Source organism: Salvelinus alpinus, chromosome 17, assembly GCF_045679555.1.
Source record: "Salvelinus alpinus chromosome 17, SLU_Salpinus.1, whole genome shotgun sequence".
Taxonomy (NCBI): Eukaryota; Metazoa; Chordata; class Actinopteri; order Salmoniformes; family Salmonidae; genus Salvelinus; species Salvelinus alpinus.
The window spans coordinates 34,761,914-34,785,862 of NC_092102.1; the positions used below are offsets into that span (position 1 = coordinate 34,761,914).

The 23,949-nt window shown below is 43.2% G+C and overlaps 1 protein-coding gene and 1 long non-coding RNA gene across 2 annotated transcripts in view; one reads left to right on the forward strand and one right to left on the reverse strand.

The window, feature by feature from the left end:
* LOC139542829 (uncharacterized) overlaps positions 1-5,303 on the reverse strand; it is a 34,514-nt gene extending 29,211 nt beyond the window's left edge. The window contains exon 1 of the long non-coding RNA XR_011668555.1: positions 5,190-5,303. This is a non-coding gene — a long non-coding RNA (uncharacterized lncRNA). The remainder of the gene's footprint in view (positions 1-5,189) is intronic.
* Positions 5,304-5,427: 124 nt separating this feature from the next.
* Positions 5,428-23,812, forward strand: LOC139542828 (interleukin-17 receptor C-like). Its single transcript, XM_071348701.1, is given in 17 exon segments — positions 5,428-5,556; positions 10,144-10,168; positions 10,594-10,722; positions 13,423-13,533; positions 13,723-13,829; positions 13,977-14,085; positions 15,120-15,161; positions 16,742-16,881; positions 16,987-17,043; positions 17,167-17,224; positions 17,318-17,556; positions 17,646-17,696; positions 17,824-17,875; positions 18,380-18,475; positions 18,694-18,732; positions 19,102-19,869; positions 19,872-23,812. Coding segments are annotated over 17 exon segments (2,172 nt in total). The 5' UTR covers positions 5,428-5,439; the 3' UTR covers positions 19,904-23,812.
* Positions 23,813-23,949: the final 137 nt, after the last annotated feature.

Below are 23,949 nucleotides of genomic sequence, written 5' to 3' on the forward strand. Positions count from 1 at the left end.
CCAGCCAAGCTTTTGACTAGTAGGTTGTGTTTGTACATAAGCAGTTAACAGAGGCAGAGCAGTTTTCATTAAAGTTTAAAGGGGCAATCTGTCATTAGTACATACATTTTTGGACTTATACATTAATTATATATACCCATTTATTCTTGAAGAATATAACCTAATAAGGCCTCATGAGCTTAGTTCAACTGGCATACCCCATCAGAAACCCAAATAATATTTTGCTTGTTTTACTCCACTTTTTAAACCTTTTAAAAAAAGGTTATTGTAAACATACACTGCATAACCTAGCCTCAAAACATGGTTAAAACGATGGTCAGCTCTTGCATCCATAGCTCTGTCTAGGAATTTGTGTAACGGTCCTGACCTGTTTTATGTTGTTTTTGTATGTGTTTAGGTCAGGGCATGTGTTTTGGGTGGGCAGTCTATGTTATCTGTTTCTATGTTGGTTGTGGTTGCCTGGTATGGCTCTTAATTAGAGGCAGGTGTTTTGCGTTCTCCTCTAATTAAGAGTCATATTTAGGTAGGGTGTTCTCACTGTTTGTTTGTGGGTGATTGTCTTCCGTATCTGTGTTATGTCTTGCACCATACGGGACTGTTCGGTTGTTCGTGTCGTTTCGATGTAGTCTGTTCCTGTCCGTAAGTGTTACGTTTTATTATGTAAGTTTATGTTCAGGTTTCGTCTACTTCGTTTTCTTGTTTTGTATTTTTGAAAGTGTTTTGTTTTTCCGTGTTGCCATCATCGTCGTTTCAAATAAAAGATGGCTTATTTCCCAAATGCTGCATTTTGGTCTGATGATCCTTCTCTCCTCTCCTCGTCCGAGGATGAGGAGGGAGACAGCCGTTACAGAATCACCCACCACGCTAAGACCAAGCGGCAAGGGAATGCTCAACAGAGCAACAAGGACTCCTGGACTTGGGAGGAGATCCTGGATGGTAGAGGACTTTGGGCTCAGCCAGGGGAATATCGCCGTCCCAAGGAGGAGTTGGAAGCAGCGAAGGCTGAGAGGCGCTGGTATGAGGAGGCAGCGCGGCGACGCGGTTGGGAGCCCGTGAGTCAGACCCAAAAATTTCTTGGGGGGGGGAACACGAGGAGTGTGGCAAAGCCGGGTAGGATACCCGAGCCAACTCCCCGTGCTTACCGTGGAGGTAGAAGGCGTCGTACTGGTAAGACACCGTGTTATGCGGTAAAGCGCACGGTGTCCCCAGTACGCGTGCTTAGCCCAGTGCGGGCTATTCCACCTTGCCGCACTGGGAGGGCTAGGTTGGGCATCGAGCCGAGTGCCATGAAGCCGGCCCAACGTATCTGGTCTCCAGTACGTCTCCTCGGGCCGGCGTACATGGCACCAGCCTTACAGGTGGTGTCCCCGGTTCGCCTGCATAGCCCAGTGCGGGCTATTCCACCTCGCCGCACTGGCAGGGCTACGGGGACCATTCAACCTGGTAAGGTTGGGGAGGCTCGGTGCTCAAGAGCACGTGTCCTCCTTCACGGTCCGGTATACCCGGTGCCACCTCCATGTACCAGTCCTCCGGTGGCAGCCCCCCGTACCAGGCTGTCTCTCCGGGTTCTCTCTCCAGCTGTTTCCTCCTCTCCAGCGCAGCCAGTGCCTAGACCACGCACCAGGCTGTCTCTCCTTCTCCTCCCTACAGAGCCGTCCTGCCATGACCAGCCAGAGCTGTCCTGCCATGACCAGCCAGAGCCGTCCTGCCATGACCAGCCAGAGCCGTCCTGCTATGACCTGCCAGAGCCGTCCTGCTATGACCTGCCAGAGCCGTCCAGCCAGGACCTGCCAGAGCCGTCCAGCCAGGACCTGCCAGAGCCGTCCAGCCGGGACCTGCCAGAGCCGTCCAGCCGGGACCTGCCAGAGCCGTCCAGCCGGGACCTGCCAGAGCCGTCCAGCCGGGACCTGCCAGAGCCGTCCAGCCGGGACCTGCCAGAGCCGTCCAGCCGGGACCTGCCAGAGCCGTCCAGCCGGGACCTGCCAGAGTCCCTCAGCCGGGACCTGCCAGAGTCCCTCAGCCGGGACCTGCCAGAGTCCCTCAGCCGGGACCTGCCAGAGTCCCTCAGCCGGGACCTGCCAGAGTCCCTCAGCCGGGACCTGCCAGAGTCCCTCAGCCGGGACCTGCCAGAGTCCCTCAGCCGGGACCTGCCAGAGCCGTCCAGCCGGGACCTGCCAGAGCCGTCCAGCCGGGACCTGCCAGAGCCGTCCAGCCGGGACCTGCCAGAGCCGTCCAGCCGGGACCTGCCAGAGCCGTCCAGCCGGGACCTGCCAGAGCCGTCCAGCCGGGACCTGCCAGAGCCGTCCAGCCGGGACCTGCCAGAGCCGTCCAGCCGGGACCTGCCAGAGTCCCTCAGCCGGGACCTGCCAGAGTCCCTCAGCCGGGACCTGCCAGAGTCCCTCAGCCGGGACCTGCCAGAGTCCCTCAGCCGGGACCTGCCAGAGTCCCTCAGCCGGGACCTGCCAGAGTCCCTCAGCCGGGATCTGCCAGAGTCCCTCAGCCGGGATCTGCCAGAGTCCCTCAGCCGGGATCTGCCAGAGTCCCTCAGCCGGGATCTGCCAGAGTCCCTCAGCCGGGATCTGCCAGAGTCCCTCAGCCGGGATCTGCCAGAGTCCCTCAGCCGGGATCTGCCAGAGTCCCTCAGCCGGGATCTGCCAGAGTCCCTCAGCCGGGACCTGCCCCTTGTCCCGGTGCTGCCCCTTGTCCCGGTGCTGCCCCTTGTCCCGGTGCTGCCCCTTGTCCCGGTGCTGCCCCTTGTCCCGGTGCTGCCCCTTGTCCCGGTGCTGCCCCTTGTCCCGGTGCTGCCCCTTGTCCCGGTGCTGCCCCTTGTCCCGGTGCTGCCCCTTGTCCCGGTGCTGCCCCTTGTCCCGGTGCTGCCCCTTCTCCCGGTGCTGGCCGTTCATTTAGGGGATGTTAGTTTTAGGGTGGTCATTGGGAGGGGAAGACAGAAGCGGGGAGTGACTATGGTGGTGTGGGGACAGCGTCCAGAGCCGGAGCCACCACCGTGGTCAACTGCCCACCCAGACCCTCCCCTGGACTTTGTGCTGGTGCGCCCGGCGTTCGCACCTTGAGGGGGGGGTTCTGTAACGGTCCTGACCTGTTTTATGTTGTTTTTGTATGTGTTTAGGTCAGGGCATGTGTTTTGGGTGGGCAGTCTATGTTATCTGTTTCTATGTTGGTTGTGGTTGCCTGGTATGGCTCTTAATTAGAGGCAGGTGTTTTGCGTTCTCCTCTAATTAAGAGTCATATTTAGGTAGGGTGTTCTCACTGTTTGTTTGTGGGTGATTGTCTTCCGTATCTGTGTTATGTCTTGCACCATACGGGACTGTTCGGTTGTTCGTGTCGTTTCGATGTAGTCTGTTCCTGTCCGTAAGTGTTACGTTTTATTATGTAAGTTTATGTTCAGGTTTCGTCTACTTCGTTTTCTTGTTTTGTATTTTTGAAAGTGTTTTGTTTTTCCGTGTTGCCATCATCGTCGTTTCAAATAAAAGATGGCTTATTTCCCAAATGCTGCATTTTGGTCTGATGATCCTTCTCTCCTCTCCTCGTCCGAGGATGAGGAGGTAGACAGCCGTTACAATTTGAGAGTGGTTATGTTTCTTCAGCCCCATCCCTCAGGTTGTTTACTGAGACAGTGGCGGGGAAACGCTTTGTTATTGTTTGAACTGCAGATTGCCCCCTTTAAAATGAACTGTATTCAGAACAAATGTTTATGCGTTTACCCTATCTATCATTCTACCATTGTGTGTGGGCTTATAAGTGCCTGTTGCATACAGTTTGAAATGCTCTTTTGTAAAATAAAATAAATGTGTATTATTTTGTAAATATCCTTCACTTTGGTATTAGCTGTTGGCCTCATAAAAATAACTTCTGCATTTATGCCGTCTATAGACATTATTGTTCTATGTATTATCTATGGTAAGTTTGTCTCAAAGTCCATCATGCTTATCTTTCTGACAGCAGCTAAGCAAACATACATCAACATTATTCCCTCAGGCATCTGTGTGGAAAAGCTGCCTATTTAAAGCTTGTCAACATTGCAGGTGTGTGATGATAGGTGCTCTCCATTAAACTGAACTCAGAACAACCTGTAATTTCTGCCCCACTCAACCGAGTGATGTTATCAGTAAAACAAATGAGCTGACAGCCGGTTGATGTTGCGAAACAACAAGCCAGACTTACAGGACTGATCAGGTGAAAAAAATGGAGACACTACTGTATGTATGGCATAGAGTACATACTGTACCTGGCATAGCCCATCTCTAACCTACATCTAACCATCTCATTCATACCCCGGCTTAGTCAACAAGCTAACTAACAAACTAAGTCTGTTATGCAAAAGAATAATAAAGTGTGTGTGTGTGTGTGTGTGTGTGTGCCTGTGCCAATGAATTCCTGGGATCAGACCATAAAGCATGAAACAGCTGAAACCTGACAGCCTGCCCTGAGAGTGGCTATGGAACAATGACTGCCTACTTTAGATATTTACCTCAGTTCACCTCTCATGCCAATCTCAGGTCACTAGTTAATGGTTAAGCTCTTGTGGAGAAAGAAACGCTAACAATGTTTCATTACAGGCTGATAAGACTCGACCTTAGGGGTTTAGCCTACTGTAACTGAACTTCTGTAAATTCTGTGCCTGCCTGTTAGTGGACTGTGGAAAGCAGCAGAGTCTGTCTAAGCATCATTTTCAGAACCACTGGACTCATGGTTTACTAAAAAAGCAAAATAGCAAGAAATCTAACTGCCAACTCCATGCAGTGCAATTGAGCCACCTTTTCAGGTAAACACACCTCCCCTCTGTCCTCCTCCTGACTGTCACACAGTCACTCTACATTCATAGAATGCCATTTGAGATATTTTCAGGAGATTGGGTGTAGTGTCACAGAGCACCCGCATCACTAGCTAGAGAACTGTCGATCAACCTGATACAGGAGGTGCATGTCCACACAGACAACTGTAAGTCAAATTGAAGTTAACTTTTGAAATTGAAATATTAATTAGTTGCTCTGCATCAATATATGAATTACATACAGTTATTAGTTAGTTCTGTGCTTGAGAAATGTATCTTATTCAATACAGAAATGTAGCCTGCTTAAAGTTTTAGTAGCCTACTTCAGCTTGCAATTTATTAACTTACCCCCCCCTCCCTTCTCCCTCTCAGCCAGGTTGGATCCTGTTAAGCCTACCTCTCCAGCAGCCCAGGATCTTCGGCAGGTCCAGTTTCAGTGCCCAGGAAGAACTCACTGAGAAACACTGTGACTTTGGGGGACTGCCAGTACATGTTGGGTTGTGACAAGTATAATTATCTTGCCTCTAGGTAATGGTGTAGGAATCAGTCTGATCTGTGCAACTACCTTCACTTTTCCGGACAGGGCGCTGGCACAGGAAGGCCTGGACCTTGGACGCAGAAGCGCTGTACGGGGTGTTGTAGTGCCAATGGCTCGCCTGTTCCCATGCACTCACTTTGTCCTTCTGTTACTGCTGCAGCTAAGGTCCCCATCTGCAGGTGCACTAGAGATGATAGATGGCGCACATCGACTCACCTGCGACCAGGTAAAAGAAGGAGCAAATTAACATTAGGCCTGTCAGGTTTTCTTAAATTGTTTATTGATTTTTGTATTATTTCAATTATAAAGCTAATAGTGCAAGTACTGTATTTAGACTACATACTGATAAGGTATAGCTATTGCATAAAAGTATGATTGGTAAGTATCCTTGGGACATCCTTACTCCATTGAAGTTGACATTTAAAATGGTTCAGGTAAGGGTTAAGGGTTAGGTAAGGGTTATAGTTAAGGTCAAGGTAAGGCTAAGGGTTAAGGTTAGGGTTAGGTTTTAGAGTAAGGACGTCCCAAGGATCCCGGATAGCACTGACCAATATGGTGAGTCGGGATGCTATCGGAAACTTTAACATTTGTAACAAGCGTGGTAACTAGCATTTGTTGTTACTCCGCTGTAATTACAGGCTGCAATTACCACCAGTTACATGTTGTTATTACAGTGTAACTAGGAGTTATTACAATTAACTACAATACTTGTTATAGTGTAATTACACTATAACAATAAGGGCCCCTTAAGATGAAGCGTTACCGTGTGGTTGTATAGTTTTAGCATTATGACAATCTACTCAGATTGTTCTCTGATGATGCTGGATGGGGTCATGGAATGTTTTGACCTGTACTTTCCATTAAGTCATATGTTGTGCATGTTGGTGTGATCTGTACTACAACAATGTTTGAATATAACTGCTTATGAGAATCCCACCTGTACCACCCTATTTATTTTGTGTACTCAGGACAGCCTCAGGTCAGCCATATATGTGTGTGCTTGTGTGCTTGGATGTGCATGCGCACACTTGTGTTGCTTTCTTTACCACATGTAAATGAATGCGGACTGTGTATGTGTTTACATGAGTGGGTGGGGGGTGAGCTGTCATATGTGGAGGACACATGCAAAAACCAACCACACAGACAAGCTTTAGTTCACGTGCACGCACCATGCACAGCCATATGTCGTATCTAGCAGGAGGCTGTCAGAAAGAAGTCACAACTAGAGTACCTGCAACTCTCTCTGAGGAAACTAAATTCCTGATCTAGTCTGGGATACAGTGCATTCGGAAAGTATTCAGACCACTTGACTTTTTCAACACTTTGCTACATTACAGCCTTATTCTAAAATGTTTTTTTTCCCCTCTTCAATCTACACACAATACCCCATAATGACAAGCAAAAACAGGTTTTTATAAATATTTGAATTAAAAAATAATAATAATACATTTACATAAGTATTCAGACCCTTTACTCAGTACTTTGTTGAAGCATCTTTGGCAGCGATTACAGCCTTGAGCCTTCTTGGGTATGAAGCTACAAGCTTGGCACACCTGTATTTGGGGAGGTTCTCCCATTCCTCTCTGCAGATCCTCTCAAGCTCTGCCAGGTTGGAAGGGGAGCGTCGCTGCACAGCTATTTTCAGGTCTCTCCAGAGATGTTAGATCTGGTTCAAGTCTGAGCTCTGGCTGGGCAACTCAAGGACATTCAGAGACTTGTCCCGAAGCCACTCCTGCGTTGTCTTGGCTGTGTGCTTAGGGTTGTTGTCCTGTTGGAAGATGAACCTTCGCCCCAGTCTGAGGTCCTGTGTGGTCTGGAGCAGGTTTTCATCAAGGATATCTCTGTACTTTGCTCCGTTCATCTTTCCCTTGATCCTGACTAGTCTCCCAGTCCCTGCTGCTGAAAAACACCCCCACAGCATGATGCTGCCACCACCATGCTTCACCGTAGGGATGGTGCCAGGTTTCCTCCAGACGTGACACTTGGCATTCAGGCCAAAGACTTCAATCTTGTTCATCAGACCAGATAATCTTGTTTCTCATGGTCTGAGAGTCCTTTAGGTGCCTTTAGGCAAACTCCAAGTGGACTGTCATGTGCCTTTTATGAAGGAGTGGCTTCCGTCTGGCCACTCTACCATAAAGGCCTGATTGGTGGATGCTGCAGAGATGGTTGTCCTTCTGGAAGGTTCTCCAATCTACACAGAGGAACTCTGGAGCTATGTCAGAGGGACCATCAAGTTTTTTGTCACCTCCCTGACCAAGGCACTTCTCCCCCGATTGCTCAGTTTGGCCGGGCGGCCAGCTCTAGGAAGAATCTCGGTGGTTCTAAACTTCTTCCATTTAAGAATGATGGAGGCCACTGTGTTCTTGGGGACCTTCAATGCTGCAGACATTTTTTGGTACCCTTCCCTAGATCTGTGCCTCGTCACAATCCTGTCTCGGAGCTCTATGGACAATTCCTTCGACCTCTTGGCTTGGTTTTTGCTCTGACATGCACTGTCAACTGCGGAATCTTATATAGACAGGTCTGTGCCTTTCCAAATCATGTCCAATTTTTGAATTTACCACAGTTGGTCTCCAATCAAGTTGTAGAAACATCTCCAGGATGATCAATGGAAACAGGATGCACCTGAGCTCAATTTCGAGTCTCATAGCAAAGGGTCTGAAAGCTTATGTACAGTTGAAGTTGGAAGTTTACATACACTTAGGTTGGAGTCATTAAAACTCATTTTTCAACCACTCCACAAAATTCTTGTTAACAAACTATAGTTTTGGCAAGTCAGTCAGGACATCTACTTTGTGCATGACACAAGTCATTTTTCCAACAATTATTTACAGACAGATTATTTCACTTATAATTCACTGTATCACAATTCCAGTGGGTCAGAAGTTTACATACACTAAGTTGACTGTGCCTTTAAACAGCTTGGAAAATTCCAGAAAATGATGTCATGGCTTTAGAAGCTTCTGATAGGCTAATTGACATCATTTGAGTCAATTGGAGGTGTACCTGTGGATGTATTTCAAGGCCTACCTTCAAATTCAATGCCTCTTTGCTTGACATCATGGGAAAATCAAAAGAAATCAGCCACGACCTCAGAAAAAAAATGGTAGACCTCCACAAGTCTGGTTCATCCTTGGGAGCAAATTCCAAATGCCTGAAGGTACCACGCTCATCTGTACAAACAATAGTACACAAGTATAAACACCATGGGACCACGCAGCCGTCATACTGCTCAGGAAGGAGACGCGTTCTGTCTCCTAGAGATGAACATACTTTGGTGCAAAAAGTGAAAATCAATCCCAGAACAACAGCAAAGGACCTTGTGAAGATGCTGGAGGAAACAGGTACAAAAGTATCTATATCAACAGTAAAACAAGTCCTATATCGACATAACCTGAAAGGCGCTCAGCAAGGAAGAAGCCACTGCTCCAAAACCGCCATAAAAAAGCCAGACTACGATTGCAACTGCACATGGGGACAAAGATCGTACTTTTTGGAGAAATGTCCTCTAATCTGATGAAACAAAAATAGAACTGTTTGGCCATAATGACCATTGTTATGTTTGGAGGAAAAAGGGGGATGCTTGCAAGGCGAAGAACACCATCCCAACCGTGAAGCACGGGGGCAGCATCATGTTGTGGGGATGCTTTGCTGCAGGAGGGACTGGTGCACATCACAAAATAGATGGCATCATGAGGAGTAAAATGATGTGGATATATTGAAGCAACATCTCAAGACATCAGTCAGGAAGTCACAGCTTGGTCGCAAATGGGTCTTCCAAATAGACATTGAGCCCAAGCATACTTCCAAAGCAGCTTAAGGACAACAAAGTCAAGGTATTGGAGTGGCCATCACAAAGCCCTGACCTCATTCCTATAGAAAACCTGTGGGAAGAACTGAAAAAGTGTTCGAGCAAGGAGGCCTACAAATCTGACTCAGTTACACCAGCTCTGTCAGGAGGAATGGGCCAAAATTCACCCAACTTATTGTGGCAAGCTTGTGGAAGGCTACCCGAAACGTTTGACCCAAGTTAAACAATTTAAAGGCAATGCTACCAAACACTAATTGAGTGTATGTAAACTTCTGACCCACTGGGAATGTGATGAAAGAAATAAAAGCTGAAATAAATCATTCTCTCTACTATTATTCTGACATTTCACATTCTTAAAGAAAGTGGTGATCCTAGCTGACCTAAGACAGGGAATTTTTACTAGAATAAAATGTCAGGAATTGTGAAAAACTGAGTTTAAATGTATTTGGCTAAGGTGTACGTAAACTTCAGACTTCAACTGTAAATAAGGTATTTCGGTTTTCACTTTGTCATTGTGGGGTATTGTGTGTAGATTGATGAGGATTTACATTTTTTTCTAATCCATTTTAGAACAAGGGTTAACATAACAAAATGTGGAAAACGGGAATGGGTCAGCGCTGGTTAAACACTTGATCAGTTTGAGTGAGCAGATTTATGTTTTGATTGACAGATGCGATGTACCTCAGTCTGTACTGTAGCACACACAGACACATCAAAGTTTTAATGCTCATTATGTATTCATGACCAGGCCAGAGCGTGACACCCAATCCTAGGGCTTGAGTGTTCCATCTCCACTGCTGTTGACCATTTCCAAGGATTCGGTTCTGGGAGCAAGGTCATGAAAATTGACCTATAGTGTAGTTGTGTGCAGTTAAACGGAAGAAAATGTGTCACGTATATTAAGTGGAAGTATTACTATGTATTTAAATAATAATTACACAATCAGATGTCAGGTCTGGTATGTTGTAAGAAATCACTCTCTCTCTGCTCTTTCCTTAGGGCCTGACAGACTGCAGTGTAAAAGGTGAGACCATACAAAGCATCATATATAGTCCGTCAAAAGCCAAAATATATTGGAACACTTATCATGACATTGTGATAGGTTAACCCTTCCCGCTCCCTTTGTCTCTATCTCTGTTTCTCTCTCTCTCTCTCTCTCTCTCTCTTTTTCTCTATTTTTTCTCTCTCTCTCGCTTTCTCTTTCTCTTTATTGGCATGGGAAACATATGTTAACATTGCCAAAGCAAGTGAAGTAGATAATATACAAAAGTGAAATAAACAATAAAAATGAACAGTAAACATTACACTCACAGAAGTTCCAAAAGAATAAAGACATTACAAATGTTATATTGTGTATGTATTCAGTGTTGTAACGATGTGCGATGTGCTCTCTCTCTCTCTCTCTCTCTGTCTCTCTCCATCGATTTCTCTGTCCCTTCTGCATCTTAGATGTTGCCCTTCCTGGCATGAAGGGTCTTGTGAAAGTTAGCCGGCTGGAGCTCAGCGTGTTTCTGTGTTGCACCAACGGCCAATACTGCAAACCCTGCCTGCGAGTCACGGTCTACTTCACGATCAAAGGTAGCCCTACGGCTGCAACTGTGATGTCTGGATGCTATTCCACAGTCTTTAGTCCATACTCTACCATACCACTATCCCTAACTACACAACTAACCTTAACTCCAACAGGAAGTCACTGTGCCTGGGACAGGAGCATGCCATACCTACAGCAGGATTGTATTGATAGGTTGTATTGATGTATTGATAGGTTCTATTGATAGGTTGTATTGATAGGTTGTATTGATGTATTGATAGGTTGTATTGATGTATTGATAGGTTGATAGGTTGTATTGATGTATTGATGTATTGATAGGTTGTATTGATGTATTGATGTATTGATAGGTTGTATTGATGTATTGATAGGTTGTATTGATAGGTTGTATTGATGTATTGATAGGTTGTATTGATGTATTGATAGGTTGATAGGTTGTATTGATGTATTGATGTATTGATAGGTTGTATTGATGTATTGATGTATTGATAGGTTGTATTGATGTATTGATAGGTTGTATTGATAGGTTGTATTGATGTATTGATAGGTTGTATTGATGTATTGATAGGTTATATTGATAGGTTGTATTGATAGGTTGTATTGATGTATTGATAGGTTGTATTGATAGGTTGTATTGATGTATTGATAGGTTATATTGATAGGTTGTATTGATAGGTTGTATTGATGTATTATTGATAGGTTGTATTGATAGGTTGTATTGATAGGTTGTATTGATGTATTGATAGGTTGTATTGATAGGTTGTATTGATGTATTGATAGGTTGTATTGATGTATTGATAGGTTATATTGATAGGTTGTATTGATAGGTTGTATTGATGTATTGATAGGTTGTATTGATAGGTTGTATTGATGTATTGATAGGTTATATTGATAGGTTGTATTGATAGGTTGTATTGATGTATTGATAGGTTGTATTGATAGGTTGTATTGATAGGTTGTATTGATAGGTTGTATTGATGTATTGATAGGTTGTATTGATGTATTGATAGGTTGTATTGATAGGTTGTATTGATAGGTTGTATTGATGTATTGATAGGTTGTATTGATAGGTTGTATTGATAGGTTGTATTGATAGGTTGTATTGATGTATTGATAGGTTGTATTGATGTATTGATAGGTTGTATTGATAGGTTGTATTGATAGGTTGTATTGATGTATTAATAGGTTGTATTGATGTATTGATAGGTTGTATTGATAGGTTGTATTGATGTATTGATAGGTTATATTGATAGGTTGTATTGATAGGTTGTATTGATGTATTGATAGGTTGTATTGATGTATTGATAGGTTATATTGATAGGTTGTATTGATAGGTTATATTGATAGGTTGTATTGATAGGTTGTATTGATGTATTGATAGGTTGTATTGATGTATTGATAGGTTGTATTGATGTATTGATAGGTTATATTGATAGGTTGTATTGATAGGTTGTATTGATAGGTTGTATTGATGTATTGATAGGTTATATTGATAGGTTGTATTGATGTATTGATAGGTTGTATTGATAGGTTGTATTGATAGGTTGTATTGATAGGTTGTATTGATAGGTTATATTGATAGGTTGTATTGATGTATTGATAGGTTGTATTGATAGGTTGTATTGATAGGTTATATTGATAGGTTGTATTGATGTATTGATAGGTTGTATTGATAGGTTATATTGATAGGTTGTATTGATGTATTGATAGGTTGTATTGATAGGTTGTATTGATAGGTTGTATTGATGTATTGATAGGTTGTATTGATGTATTGATAGGTTGTATTGATGTATTGATAGGTTGTATGGATAGGTTGTATTGATAGGTTGTATTGATGTATTGATAGGTTGTATTGATAGGTTGTATTGATAGGTTGTATTGATAGGTTATATTGATAGGTTGTATTGATGTATTGATAGGTTGTATTGATAGGTTATATTGATAGGTTGTATTGATGTATTGATAGGTTGTATTGATAGGTTGTATTGATAGGTTGTATTGATAGGTTGTATTGATGTATTGATAGGTTGTATTGATAGGTTATATTGATAGGTTGTATTGATGTATTGATAGGTTGTATTGATAGGTTGTATTGATGTATTGATAGGTTGTATTGATAGGTTATATTGATAGGTTGTATTGATGTATTGATAGGTTATATTGATAGGTTGTATTGATGTATTGATAGGTTGTATTGATAGGTTATATTGATAGGTTATATTGATGTATTGATAGGTTGTATTGATAGGTTGTATTGATAGGTTATATTGATAGGTTGTATTGATGTATTGATAGGTTGTATTGATAGGTTGTATTGATAGGTTATATTGATAGGTTGTATTGATGTATTGATAGGTTTTATTGATAGGTTATATTGATAGGTTGTATTGATGCATTGATAGGTTGTATTGATAGGTTGTATTGATAGGTTGTATTGATGTATTGATAGGTTGTATTGATAGGTTGTATTGATAGGTTATATTGATAGGTTGTATTGATGTATTGATAGGTTGTATTGATAGGTTATATTGATAGGTTGTATTGATGTATTGATAGGTTGTATTGATAGGTTGTATTGATAGGTTGTATTGATAGGTTGTATTGATAGGTTGTATTGATAGGTTGTGGGGCTTTTGCAGGTTATTCTTAACTCTTGCTGTTCTCATTTGTTGTTGCTGTTTCTGCTGTTCTCAGCACATTACATGTTGTTGCTGTTTCTGCTGTCACAGATAAACATAAGGACCAGGAAGTGTCTGGTGACTACAGTGATGAAGATGACAGCTCTAACCAGAAGGAATTAAGAGAAGAGAGTCTCTTAGGAATGCCACGCAGCACAACAGGTAATCAAAAAGAGTGTGTCAAAAGAGAGAAAACACACCCAGACACACTCCTTGGGCGTACAAGTCAGTCAAGTAAAATTAATGAAAGTCACTCAATCTAAACTTGTGGTTGACTGTTCATGTGTCTTTTGCACTTTCTCATGGTAAATAACTTGCTTTGTTGTCTCTCCTACTGTGTGTGTGTTCCAGCAGCCTCTGTAACCGTGTGTTACAGCTACCCAAACATTTTGAATCGCTGCAAAGAAGTGACATTTACATTGATCCATTCAGCTCTGGGGGACCAGCACCCTCCCGAGGTACACATTCCCTTTATCGCCTGTCATTAAACTGTTGTCTATTAAAAATGTTAGGGTTATTTTGGGTAACTTTGGGCACTACTAGAGTTGTTTAGTGGACAGAACATATAGCCTAGTATGTAATAGGTTCATGTTTGACTTCTGTAGCTGTGGCTGTCGATATTGTTGGAGCCAGAGCCAGTACAATATGGAAGTCCAGTCATCGTCCACGCATTATATACCTCAGTTACCACCACTATCCCCTCCTTAGAAGATGGTAAGTGGCATTCTTTATACCACAATACCATAGCTGTACTATAAAGATGTTACTGATATGCATACACTACCGGTCAAAAGGTTTAGAACACCTACTCATTCAAGGGTTTTTCTTTATTTTTTACTATTTTCTACATTGTAGAATAATAGTGAAGACATCAAAGCTATGAAATAACACATATGGAATCATGTAGTAACCAAAAAAGTGTTAAACAAATCAAAATATATTTCATATTTGAGATTCTTCCAATAGCCACCCTTTACCTTGATGACAGCTTTCCACACTCTTGGCATTCTCTCAAACAGCTTCATGAGGTAGTCACCTAGAATGCATTTAAATTAACAGGTGTGCCTTCTTAAAAGTTAACTTGAGGAATTTCTCAAGTTAACTCTGGGTCTTCCTTTCCTGTGGCAGTCCTCATGAGAGCCAGTTTCATCATAGCGCTTGATGGTTTTTCGACTGCCCTTGAACAAACTTTCAGAGTTCTTGAAATGTTTCATATTGACTGAGCTTCATGTCTTAAAGTAATGATGGACTGTCGTTTCTCTTTGGTTATTTGAGCTGTTCTTGCCATAATATGGACTTGGTTTTTTACCAAATATGGCTATCTTCTGTATACCACCCCTACCTTGTCACAACACAACTGATTAGCTCAAATGCATTAAGAAGGAAAGAAATTCCTCAAGTTAACTTTTAAGAAGGCACACCTGTTAATTTAAATGCATTCTAGGTGACTACCTCATGAAGCTGTTTGAGAGAATGCCAAGAGTGTACAAAGCTGTCATCAAGGCAAAGGATGGCTATTTGAAGAATCTCAAATTTAAAATATATTTTGATTTGCTTAACACTTTTTTGGTTACTACATGATTCCATATGTGTTATTTCATAGCGTTGATGTCTTCACTACTATTCTACAATATAGAAAATAGTAAAAATAAAGAAAAACCCTTGAATGGTTAGGTGTTCTAAAACTTTTGACCGGTAGTGTACATTCCTCAGATCATGTATTTTGACTACCCCTCTCTTTCTCTTAGTTTGTTCCCCAGACCTAGATAGTGTTGTGAAAGAATGTGATGGTGAGTCACTGTAATTTGTAATGCAACCCTGCATCCCCATAGTATTATACTGTACCTGCTTTAGTTTAAACCTTTATATCTCTTATTGATTGACATTTGATATACAGCACCAGTCAAAAGTTTGCACACATCTACTCATTCACGTAAAAGAAAAAATATATATATATTTTCTACATTGTAGAATAATATTGAAGACATCCAAACTATGAAATAACACATATGGAATCATGTAGCAACCCAAAAGGTTTTAAACAAATCCAAATACATTTTAGATTTTAGATTCTTCAAAGTAGCCACCCTTTGCCTTGATGACAGCTTTGCACACTCTTGGCAGTCTCTCATCCAGCTTCACCTGGAAAGCTTTTCCAACAGTCTTGCAGGAGTTCCCACATATGCTGAGCACTTGTTGACTGCTTTTCCTTCACTCTGCAGTCCAACTCATCCCAAACTATCTCAGTTGGGTTGAGGTTGGGTGATTGTGGAGGCCAGGTCATCTGACGCAGCACTCCATCACTCTTGGTCAAATAGCCCTTACGCAGCCTGGAGGTGTGTTTGGTCATTGTCCTGTTGAAAACAAATTATAGTCCCATTAAGCCCAAACCAGATGGGATGGCATATTACTGCAGAATGCTGTGGTAGCCATGCTGGTTAAGTGTACCTTGAATTCTAATTAAATCACAGACAGTGTCACCAGTAAAGCACCCCCACCCTCACACCTCCCACATGCTTCATGGTGGGAACCACATATGCGGAGATCATCTGTTCACCTACTATGCATCTCACAAAGACACGGCGGTTGGAACCAAACATCTCCAATGTGGACTCATCGGACCAGAGGACAGATTTCCATCGGTTTAAGGTCCATGCTTGTGTTTCTTGGCCCAAGCAAGTCTCTTCTTCTTATTGGTGTCATTTAGTAGTGGTTTCTTTGCAGCAATTTGACCATGAAGGCCTGATCCACGCAGTCTCCTCTGAACAGTTGATGTTGAGATGTGTCTGTTATTTGAACTCTGTGAAGCATTTATTTGGGCTGCAATCTGAGGCTGGTAACTCTAATTAACGTATCCTCTGCAGAAGAGATAACTCTGTCTTCCTTTAATGTTTCGGTCTGGTGATGGACTGTCGTTTCTCTTTGCTTATGTGAGCTGTTCTTGCATAATATAGACTTGGTCTTTTACCAAATAGGGCTATCTTCTGTATACCACCCCTACCTTGTCACAACACAACTGATTGGCTCAAACCCATCAAGAAGGAAAGAAATTCCACAAATTAACTTTTAAGAAGACACACTTGTTAATTTAAATGCATTCCAGTTGACTACCACATGAAGCATGTTGAGAGAATACAAAGCTTGTGCAAGGCTGTCATCAAGGCAAAGGGTGGCTACTTTGAAGAATCTCAGATATAAAATATATTTTGATTTGTTTAACACTTTTTGGTTACTACATGATTCCATATGTTTTATTTCATAGTTTTGATGTTTTCACTATTATTCTACAATGTAGAAAATAGTACAAATAAAGAAAAACCTTTGAATGAATAGGTGTGTCCAAACTTTTGACCGGTACTATATGTCTCAGCGCCCAAGCTCAGAGCTGTGATTGATAAGAAGAGAGGTGTGGCTGTGCTCCAACTGGACAGTTCTAACAAGACACCGACCAGTGAGATGGGCATGTGCCAGATGTTCGGGACTGGAGAACCTTGCAGATACCAGAAGTGGGTCAGTATGTATAAAGAAAAGTCACACATTTTTTTACAAGGTCAAGCTGTGACCTCCTTCCTCACTGTCACCTTCTCTTTCTCACGCCCTTTCTTCTTCTTTCAGAGCCAGAGAGAGATGAGCATTCCTTTGAGGTCTATAGCGCCCTGTCTGTGCTTTCAGGTAAACATTGCTTGATTCTTCTGCTGCTCGGAACAACTTGTTTCCAATGCTGAATTGAAGATTCATGATCATTGTAATGCAGGAGTCACTTGTGCACATTCCTTGTATGTTGCTTAACAACAGGTTTGGTGGAAGGGACAGAATCTACGCAGAGAGATCTGCCCCTTCATGAACAACAAAGGTAAGGGGTTCAATTAGATTCCTTCCCTACCGCAGAACTCTTGACTCTGGACTGGAAACATTTGTTATTGTAATACCCAAATGTCTCTCTCAGAGCTTTTCAGAAGAATGTGGGATAACAACGTGTCCTTGTCAGTGGAGGAGGCTCAGACGAACGTGGGGAACGGCACAGTGCTGAGTTGGAACGTGACTGCCCCCTGTCGCCTGGAGGGGGAACTGTGGCTGTGTAGAAGGGGCTCAGCGGGGGGGCATTGCGAGGAGTTGAAGGGCTCCAGGCAGAGGATGCACAAGCACACACATGCCGGGTGGATGCCCACTCTCCACGGACACTGGGTAAGGCCTACCGTGTGAGGTCGACTTACCCTTCACCTTTGACCTTACTGAACATGACTGTTGAGTTTCTGTTTCTGTTGTTTTTTCAGAAAAGAGGAGAGTTCATCAATGTGAACCCTCATCCTGCTCTGTGTGTCCAGGTAAACACTTCTCCACTGACCTGTGGACAGAGTGCACTGTTTAAATGAAATTGTGAGCCTGTACTTACTCTGAAATGCAGTACTGTAAGTGTTTATGTCTGACACCGCACTTTTTCTTGTTGTCTAGATGAAAGTACAGGGGATGGATACAAAGCTGGATCCCTTGTGTCCATTTGCAAGTATGCATTTCACCCCTGATGGTCAATATGTTACATTTTATAAGGTTTACCTATAGTTCTAAACTGGTTGTATGCTGTATTTGGCTGTACTAAGTATTGGTTAAATGGTCATCAATTCATTAATGCAACTGACCCACACTCTTAGAAAAAAGGTGTTATCTAGAAACCAAAAGGGTTCATTTGCTGTCCCCATATGAGAACCCTTTGCAGAACCCATTTTGGTTCCAGGTAGAACCCTTTTCACAGAGGGTTCTACCTGGAACCAAAAATGGTTCTCCTATGGGGAAAGGCGAAGAACCCTTTTGGAACCCTTTTTACTAGGAGTGAAATTTACTGAATTATTAACAGGTTAGGTCTTTGGTTAATCTGTGTCTCTATAATGCGCAGCATAGAGATTAGTGCTAAATTAGCTAAAGAGGATATTTGGCAGAAATAATGGATACAATGATGGATTATGAGGCATTGGTCCACAGCTGTATGTAATCAGACTGACTTCCCCTATAGCACCACGGAACCGATGGCTCCTGACTCTCCTGATAGGGCTGCTACTAATCTGTTTGGCAATACTTGGGGCCTACGTCATACATGGTGCTCTCAAAGGTTAATGATGCAGCTATATATTATCAATATTATTAGCTATCTCTGAAGCTATCTAATCACTAAATGTATTAACTATATATGAATATAATACTACTAGCCTGGGTGCCAGCCTGACATTTTCGAGAGTGTGAATCAAATTTCTCAGATTGGCACTGAGGCTAGGACACTATAGCACACACACCTCATTGTTATTCTTGCACTTTTTATCTCCCCCACAGGATATGTGTGGAGATGGTTGAAAGATGAAGACATAAAAGGTAAGATAAGCCTTTAAAACATTCCCTCACAATTCACTGTCTCCAATTATATCTGAATCCAATTATATTCTTTCTTCATGCTTCAGAAGAATAACCACCCTCTCTCTCTATCCCTTTTTCTCTCTCTCCTTTGATCTCATTCTCTCTGCCGCTCTTCTCTTTCCGTCCTTCCCCCTCTCCCTCTCTTTTCTCTACCTTCTCTCTTGTCTCTCTTGTCTCTCTTGTCTCTCTTGTCTCTCTCTCTCTCTCTCTCTCTCTCTCTCTCTCTCTCTCTCTCTCTCTCTCTCTCTCTCTCTCTCTCTCTCTCTCTCTCTCTCTCTCTCTCTCTCTCTCTCTCTCTCTCTCTCTCTCTCTCTCTCTCTCTCTCAGGTGCAGTAGGAGGTGGCCACATTGTGTTGCTGTACCCTCCTGACAATGATCAGGCTGTGCTGGGGCTGGTGTGTCGTCTGGGCTTGTCTCTCTCCTCTCTGGGCTTCAGTGTATCTCTAGACCTGTGGAGCCAGGCCGAGCTCAGTGTCCTGGGACCAGTTCCATGGCTCCACTCCCGGCTTGATCGCCTGCAGAGACAGGGGGGGAAAGTGGTGCTGGTGCTGACCCAGGCAGCCTGGGAGAGGGCTGAGGAGTGGGGCAGTCGGGGCAGCCGGGGCTGGGAGAGGGATACTCTCTGGTGGAGGGGGTGTGACGAGGATGGGGAGTCAGGGGTGGGGTGTCGTTCTCCATATTCGGATGTCTTCAGTGCCTCGCTCAGCTGCATTCTAGCGGACTACTTGCAGGGCCGTGCCGGCGAACGCTTCACCCTCGTGCAGTTTGAGTCTGTGCCTCCCGGCGGCTCCCGCCCCCTGCCTGAGCTCTTCAGGGGGCTGCCGCTCTTCAGCCTCCCCTCCCAGAGCCTGGGCTTCCTGACTGAACTTGCTTTGGGGCGAGGTAGGGGGGCAGCATCAGGGCGACGAAGGCGGGCAGGGGGGCTCAGGGCAGCCTCACGGGCACTGGCTGGGGGGCTGAGAGGGTTTGTGGGGGGTTCGGCAATGTTACGGCTGGCCGGGCTGCCCCAGGACTGTGTTGTTGCAGGGGTTGAGGACCCCTGGGAGTCTGTGCCGCTGCAGCCGTGTCTCACCACCCCACCGTCCAGCCCTGACACCTGCCCAAGACCAGCGGGATGGACTGGGTCTAAGAGGGCAGGAGAGGCTGGGGAGGAACCAGGGGCCTGTTCCGCAGGATGCTAAATGTGGCACTGACATACTATAATCCGATACTGGACATTAGGGCTTCAGGGGATGGTGGTTTGAAACTGTGTCTCATGTACTTTTGGAGCTACTGTCCAAAGTAGAGCATGAGTTGTTAATATTATAAATAATTAACTTTTGTTGTCCTGAAAAACTACTGTCAACTCCAGTTTAGAGATTGCTCAGTTTGGCTGGTCAGCTCTAGAGAGGTTCTTGATGGTTCCAAAGTTCTTCCATTTATGGTTCCAAAGTTCTGTCTTCAGAAAGTATTCAGACCCCTTGAATTTTTCCACCTTTTGTAACGTTACAACTTAAATCTAAAATGAATTACATAAAAACAATTCCTCAACAATCTACAAACAATACCTTATAATGACGAAGCTAAAAACAGGCTTTTAGAAATGTTTGCAAATAAAATAAATACAAGTAAAAAACATACAAAAGTATTCAGACCATTTGCTATGAGACTCGAAATTGAGCTCAGGTGCATCCTGTTTCCATTGATCATCCTTGAGATGTTTCTACAACTTGATTGGAGTCCACCTATAGTAAATTCAATTGATTGGAAATTATTTGGAAATGACACACCTGTCTATATAAGGTTACACAGTTGGCAATGCATGTCAAAGCAAAAACCAAGCCATGAGGTCGAAGGAATTATCCGTAGAGACCCAAGAGAGCATTCTGTTGTGGCACAGATCTGGGGAAGAGTACCAAAACAATTCTGCAGCATTGAAGGGCCCCAAGAACACAGTGGCCTCATTCTTAAATGGAAGAACTTTGGAACCACCAAGAATCTCTAGAGCTGGCCGCCCAGCCAAACGTATTAACCGGGGGAGAAGGGCCTTGGTCAGGAAGGTGACCAAGAACCCAATGGTCACTCTGACAGAGCTCTAGAGTTCCTCTGTGGAGATGGGAGAACCATCCAGAAGGACAACCATCTCTGCAGCACTCCACCAATCAGGCCTTTATGGTAGAGTGGCCAGATGGAAGACATTCCTCAGTAAAAGGCACATGACAGCCCACTTGGAGTTTGCCAAAAGGCACCTAAAGACTCTCAGACCATGAGAAACAAGATTCACTGGTCTGATGGAACCAAGATTAAACTATTTGGCCTGAATTCCAGGCATCACATCTGGAGGAAAGCTGGCACCATTGCTATGGTGGTGGCAGCATCATGCTGTGGGGATATTTTTCAGTGGCAGGGACTGGGAGACTAGTCAGGATTGAGGGAAAGATGAATGGAGCAAAGTACAGAAAGATCATTGATGAAAACCTGCTGCAGAGCGCTCAGGACCTCAGACTGGGGCAAAGGTTCACCTTCCAACAGGACAACGACCTTAAGCACAAAGCCAAGACAACGCGGGAGTGGCTTCGGGACAAGTCTCTGAATGTCCTTGAGTGGCCCAGCCAGAGCCCGGACTTGAACCCGATCGAACATCTCTGGAGAGACCTGAAAATAGCTGTGCAGCGACGCTCCCCGTCCAACCAGAGCTTGAGAGGATCTGCAGAGAAGAATGGGAGAACCTCCCCAAATACAAGCTTGTAGCTTCATACCCAAGAATGTCTAAAAAACGATTTTTGCTTTGTCATTATGGGGTATTGTGTGTAGAATAATGTGTGTAGATTGATGAGGGAAAAAACTATTTCATCAATTTTAGAATAATAACCTAACCAAATGTAGAAAAAGTCAAGGGGTCTGAATACTTTCCGAAGGCACTGTACATAGTCATTGAACACTGGTCACTTTTATAATGTTTACTTCCTGTTTTACCCATATCATATATACTGTATTCTAATCAAGGCTCACCCTATATAACTACTGCTGTACACACCTTTCCTATTCATATACTGTCTATACTGTTCATACTCTCATACTCATATATATATATATACACTGTATATACACAGTACAAGTAAAAATGTTGCACACACTTACTCATTCAAGGGTTTTTCTTAATGTTTTACTATTTCTATATTGTAGAATAATATTGAAGACATCAAAACTATGAAATAAAACATATGGAATCATGTAGTAACTATAAAAGTATATATATGTTTATTTCAGATTTTAGATTCTTCAAAATAGCCACCCTTTGCCTTGAGGACAGCTTTGCACACTCTTGGCATTCTCTCAAACAGCTTCATGAGGTAGTCACCTGGAATGCATTTCAGTTAACAGGTGTGTCTTCTTAAAAGTTCATTTGTGGAATTTATTTCCCTCGTAATGCGTTTGAGCCAATCAGTTGTGTTGTGACAAGGTAGGGGTGGTATACAGAAGATAGCCCTATTTGATAAAAGACCAAGTCCATATTATGGCAAGAACAGTTCAAATAAGCAAAGAGAAAGGACAGTCCATCATTTCTACAACACATGAATGTTAGTCAATCCGGATTTCAAGAACTTTGTTTATTTCAAGCGCAGTCACAAAAACTATCAAGCTCTATGATGAAACTGTTTCTCCACAAGAAAGGAAGAGTTTCCAGCCTCAGAAATGGGGAATTAACTGCACCTCAGATTGCAATCCCAATATATGCTTCACAGAGTTCAAGTAACAGGCACATCTCAACATCAGCTGTTCAAACGAGACTGCGTGAATCAGGCCTTCATGGTTGAATTGCTGCAAAGAAACCACTACTAAAGGACACCAATAATAAGAAGAGACATGCTTGGACCAAGAAACACAAGCAATGGACATTAGACCAGTGGAAATCTGTCCTTTGGTCTGATGAGTCCAAATTTGAGATGTTTGGTTCCAACCACCGTGTCTTTGTGAGATGCAGAGTAGGTGAACGGATGATCTCCGCATGTGTGGATCCCACCGTGAAGCATGGAGGAGGAGGTGTGATGGTGTGGGATTGCTTTGCTAGTGACACTGTCTATGATTTATTTAGAATTCAAGGTACACTTAACCAGCATGGCTACCACAGCATTCTGCAGCGATACGCCATCCCATCTGGTTTGGGCTTAGTGGGACTATCATTTGTTTTCAACAGGACAATGACCCAGAACACACCTCCAGAATGTGTAATGGCTATTTGACCAAGAAGGAGAGTGATGGAGTGCTGCATCAGATGACCTGGCCTCCACAATCACCCGACCTTAACCCAATTGAGATGGTTTGGGATGAGTTGGACCGCAGAGTGAAGGAAAAGCAGCCAACAAGTGCTCAGCATATGTGAGAACTCCTTCAAGACTGTTGGAAAAGCATTCCTCATGGAACTGGTTGAGAGACTGCCAAGAGTGTGCAAAGCTGTCATCAAGGCAAAGGGTGGCTACTTTGAAGAATCTAAAATGTATTTGGATTTGTTTTAAATTTTTGGGGTTGCTACATGATTCCATATGTGTTATTTCATAGTTTTGATGTCTTCACTATTATTCTACAATGTAGAAAATAGTAAATATAAAGAAAAACCCTTGAATGAGTAGGTGTGTCCAAACTTTTGACTTGTACTGTATATACATTTACATATTTTTTGAAATCCTTCATTTTTTTTTGGGGGGGGGGGGGGGATTGTTTTGTGTTGTTAGGTATACTGCACTGTTGAAGGTTGAAACATAAGCAGTTTGCTGCACTTGTGATAACATCTGCAAAATATGTGTACTGTATGTGACCAATTAAAATGTGATTCGTTTTTGTGTTCATCTCTGAACTGTAAATGGGTGACATTGTTGTACTCAACCATTATCTTCGTTTCAAAATATTATATGGTTAATTTGTAAAGTAATTTGTTTTACTAAGTGGTTTGTTGGTTAATTGTATAACATTTTATGCATTTGTGCGTTCTGTTATGGTGCAGTTCTGTCGTGACTGGGTTATCCATCATCAGCAGTAGGTATAAAGTGATTTGCTTCTATTTTCTGTGTAATTTTTTGTACTGTGCGTTTGTTGACTATTTCGATATATATATTTTTTGTAAGTGTTGAATTTTGCAGTTATTCTAATCTTGAATGATTTGCCTGTCTGACAAAGTCTATCAGGGCAATGACCCAT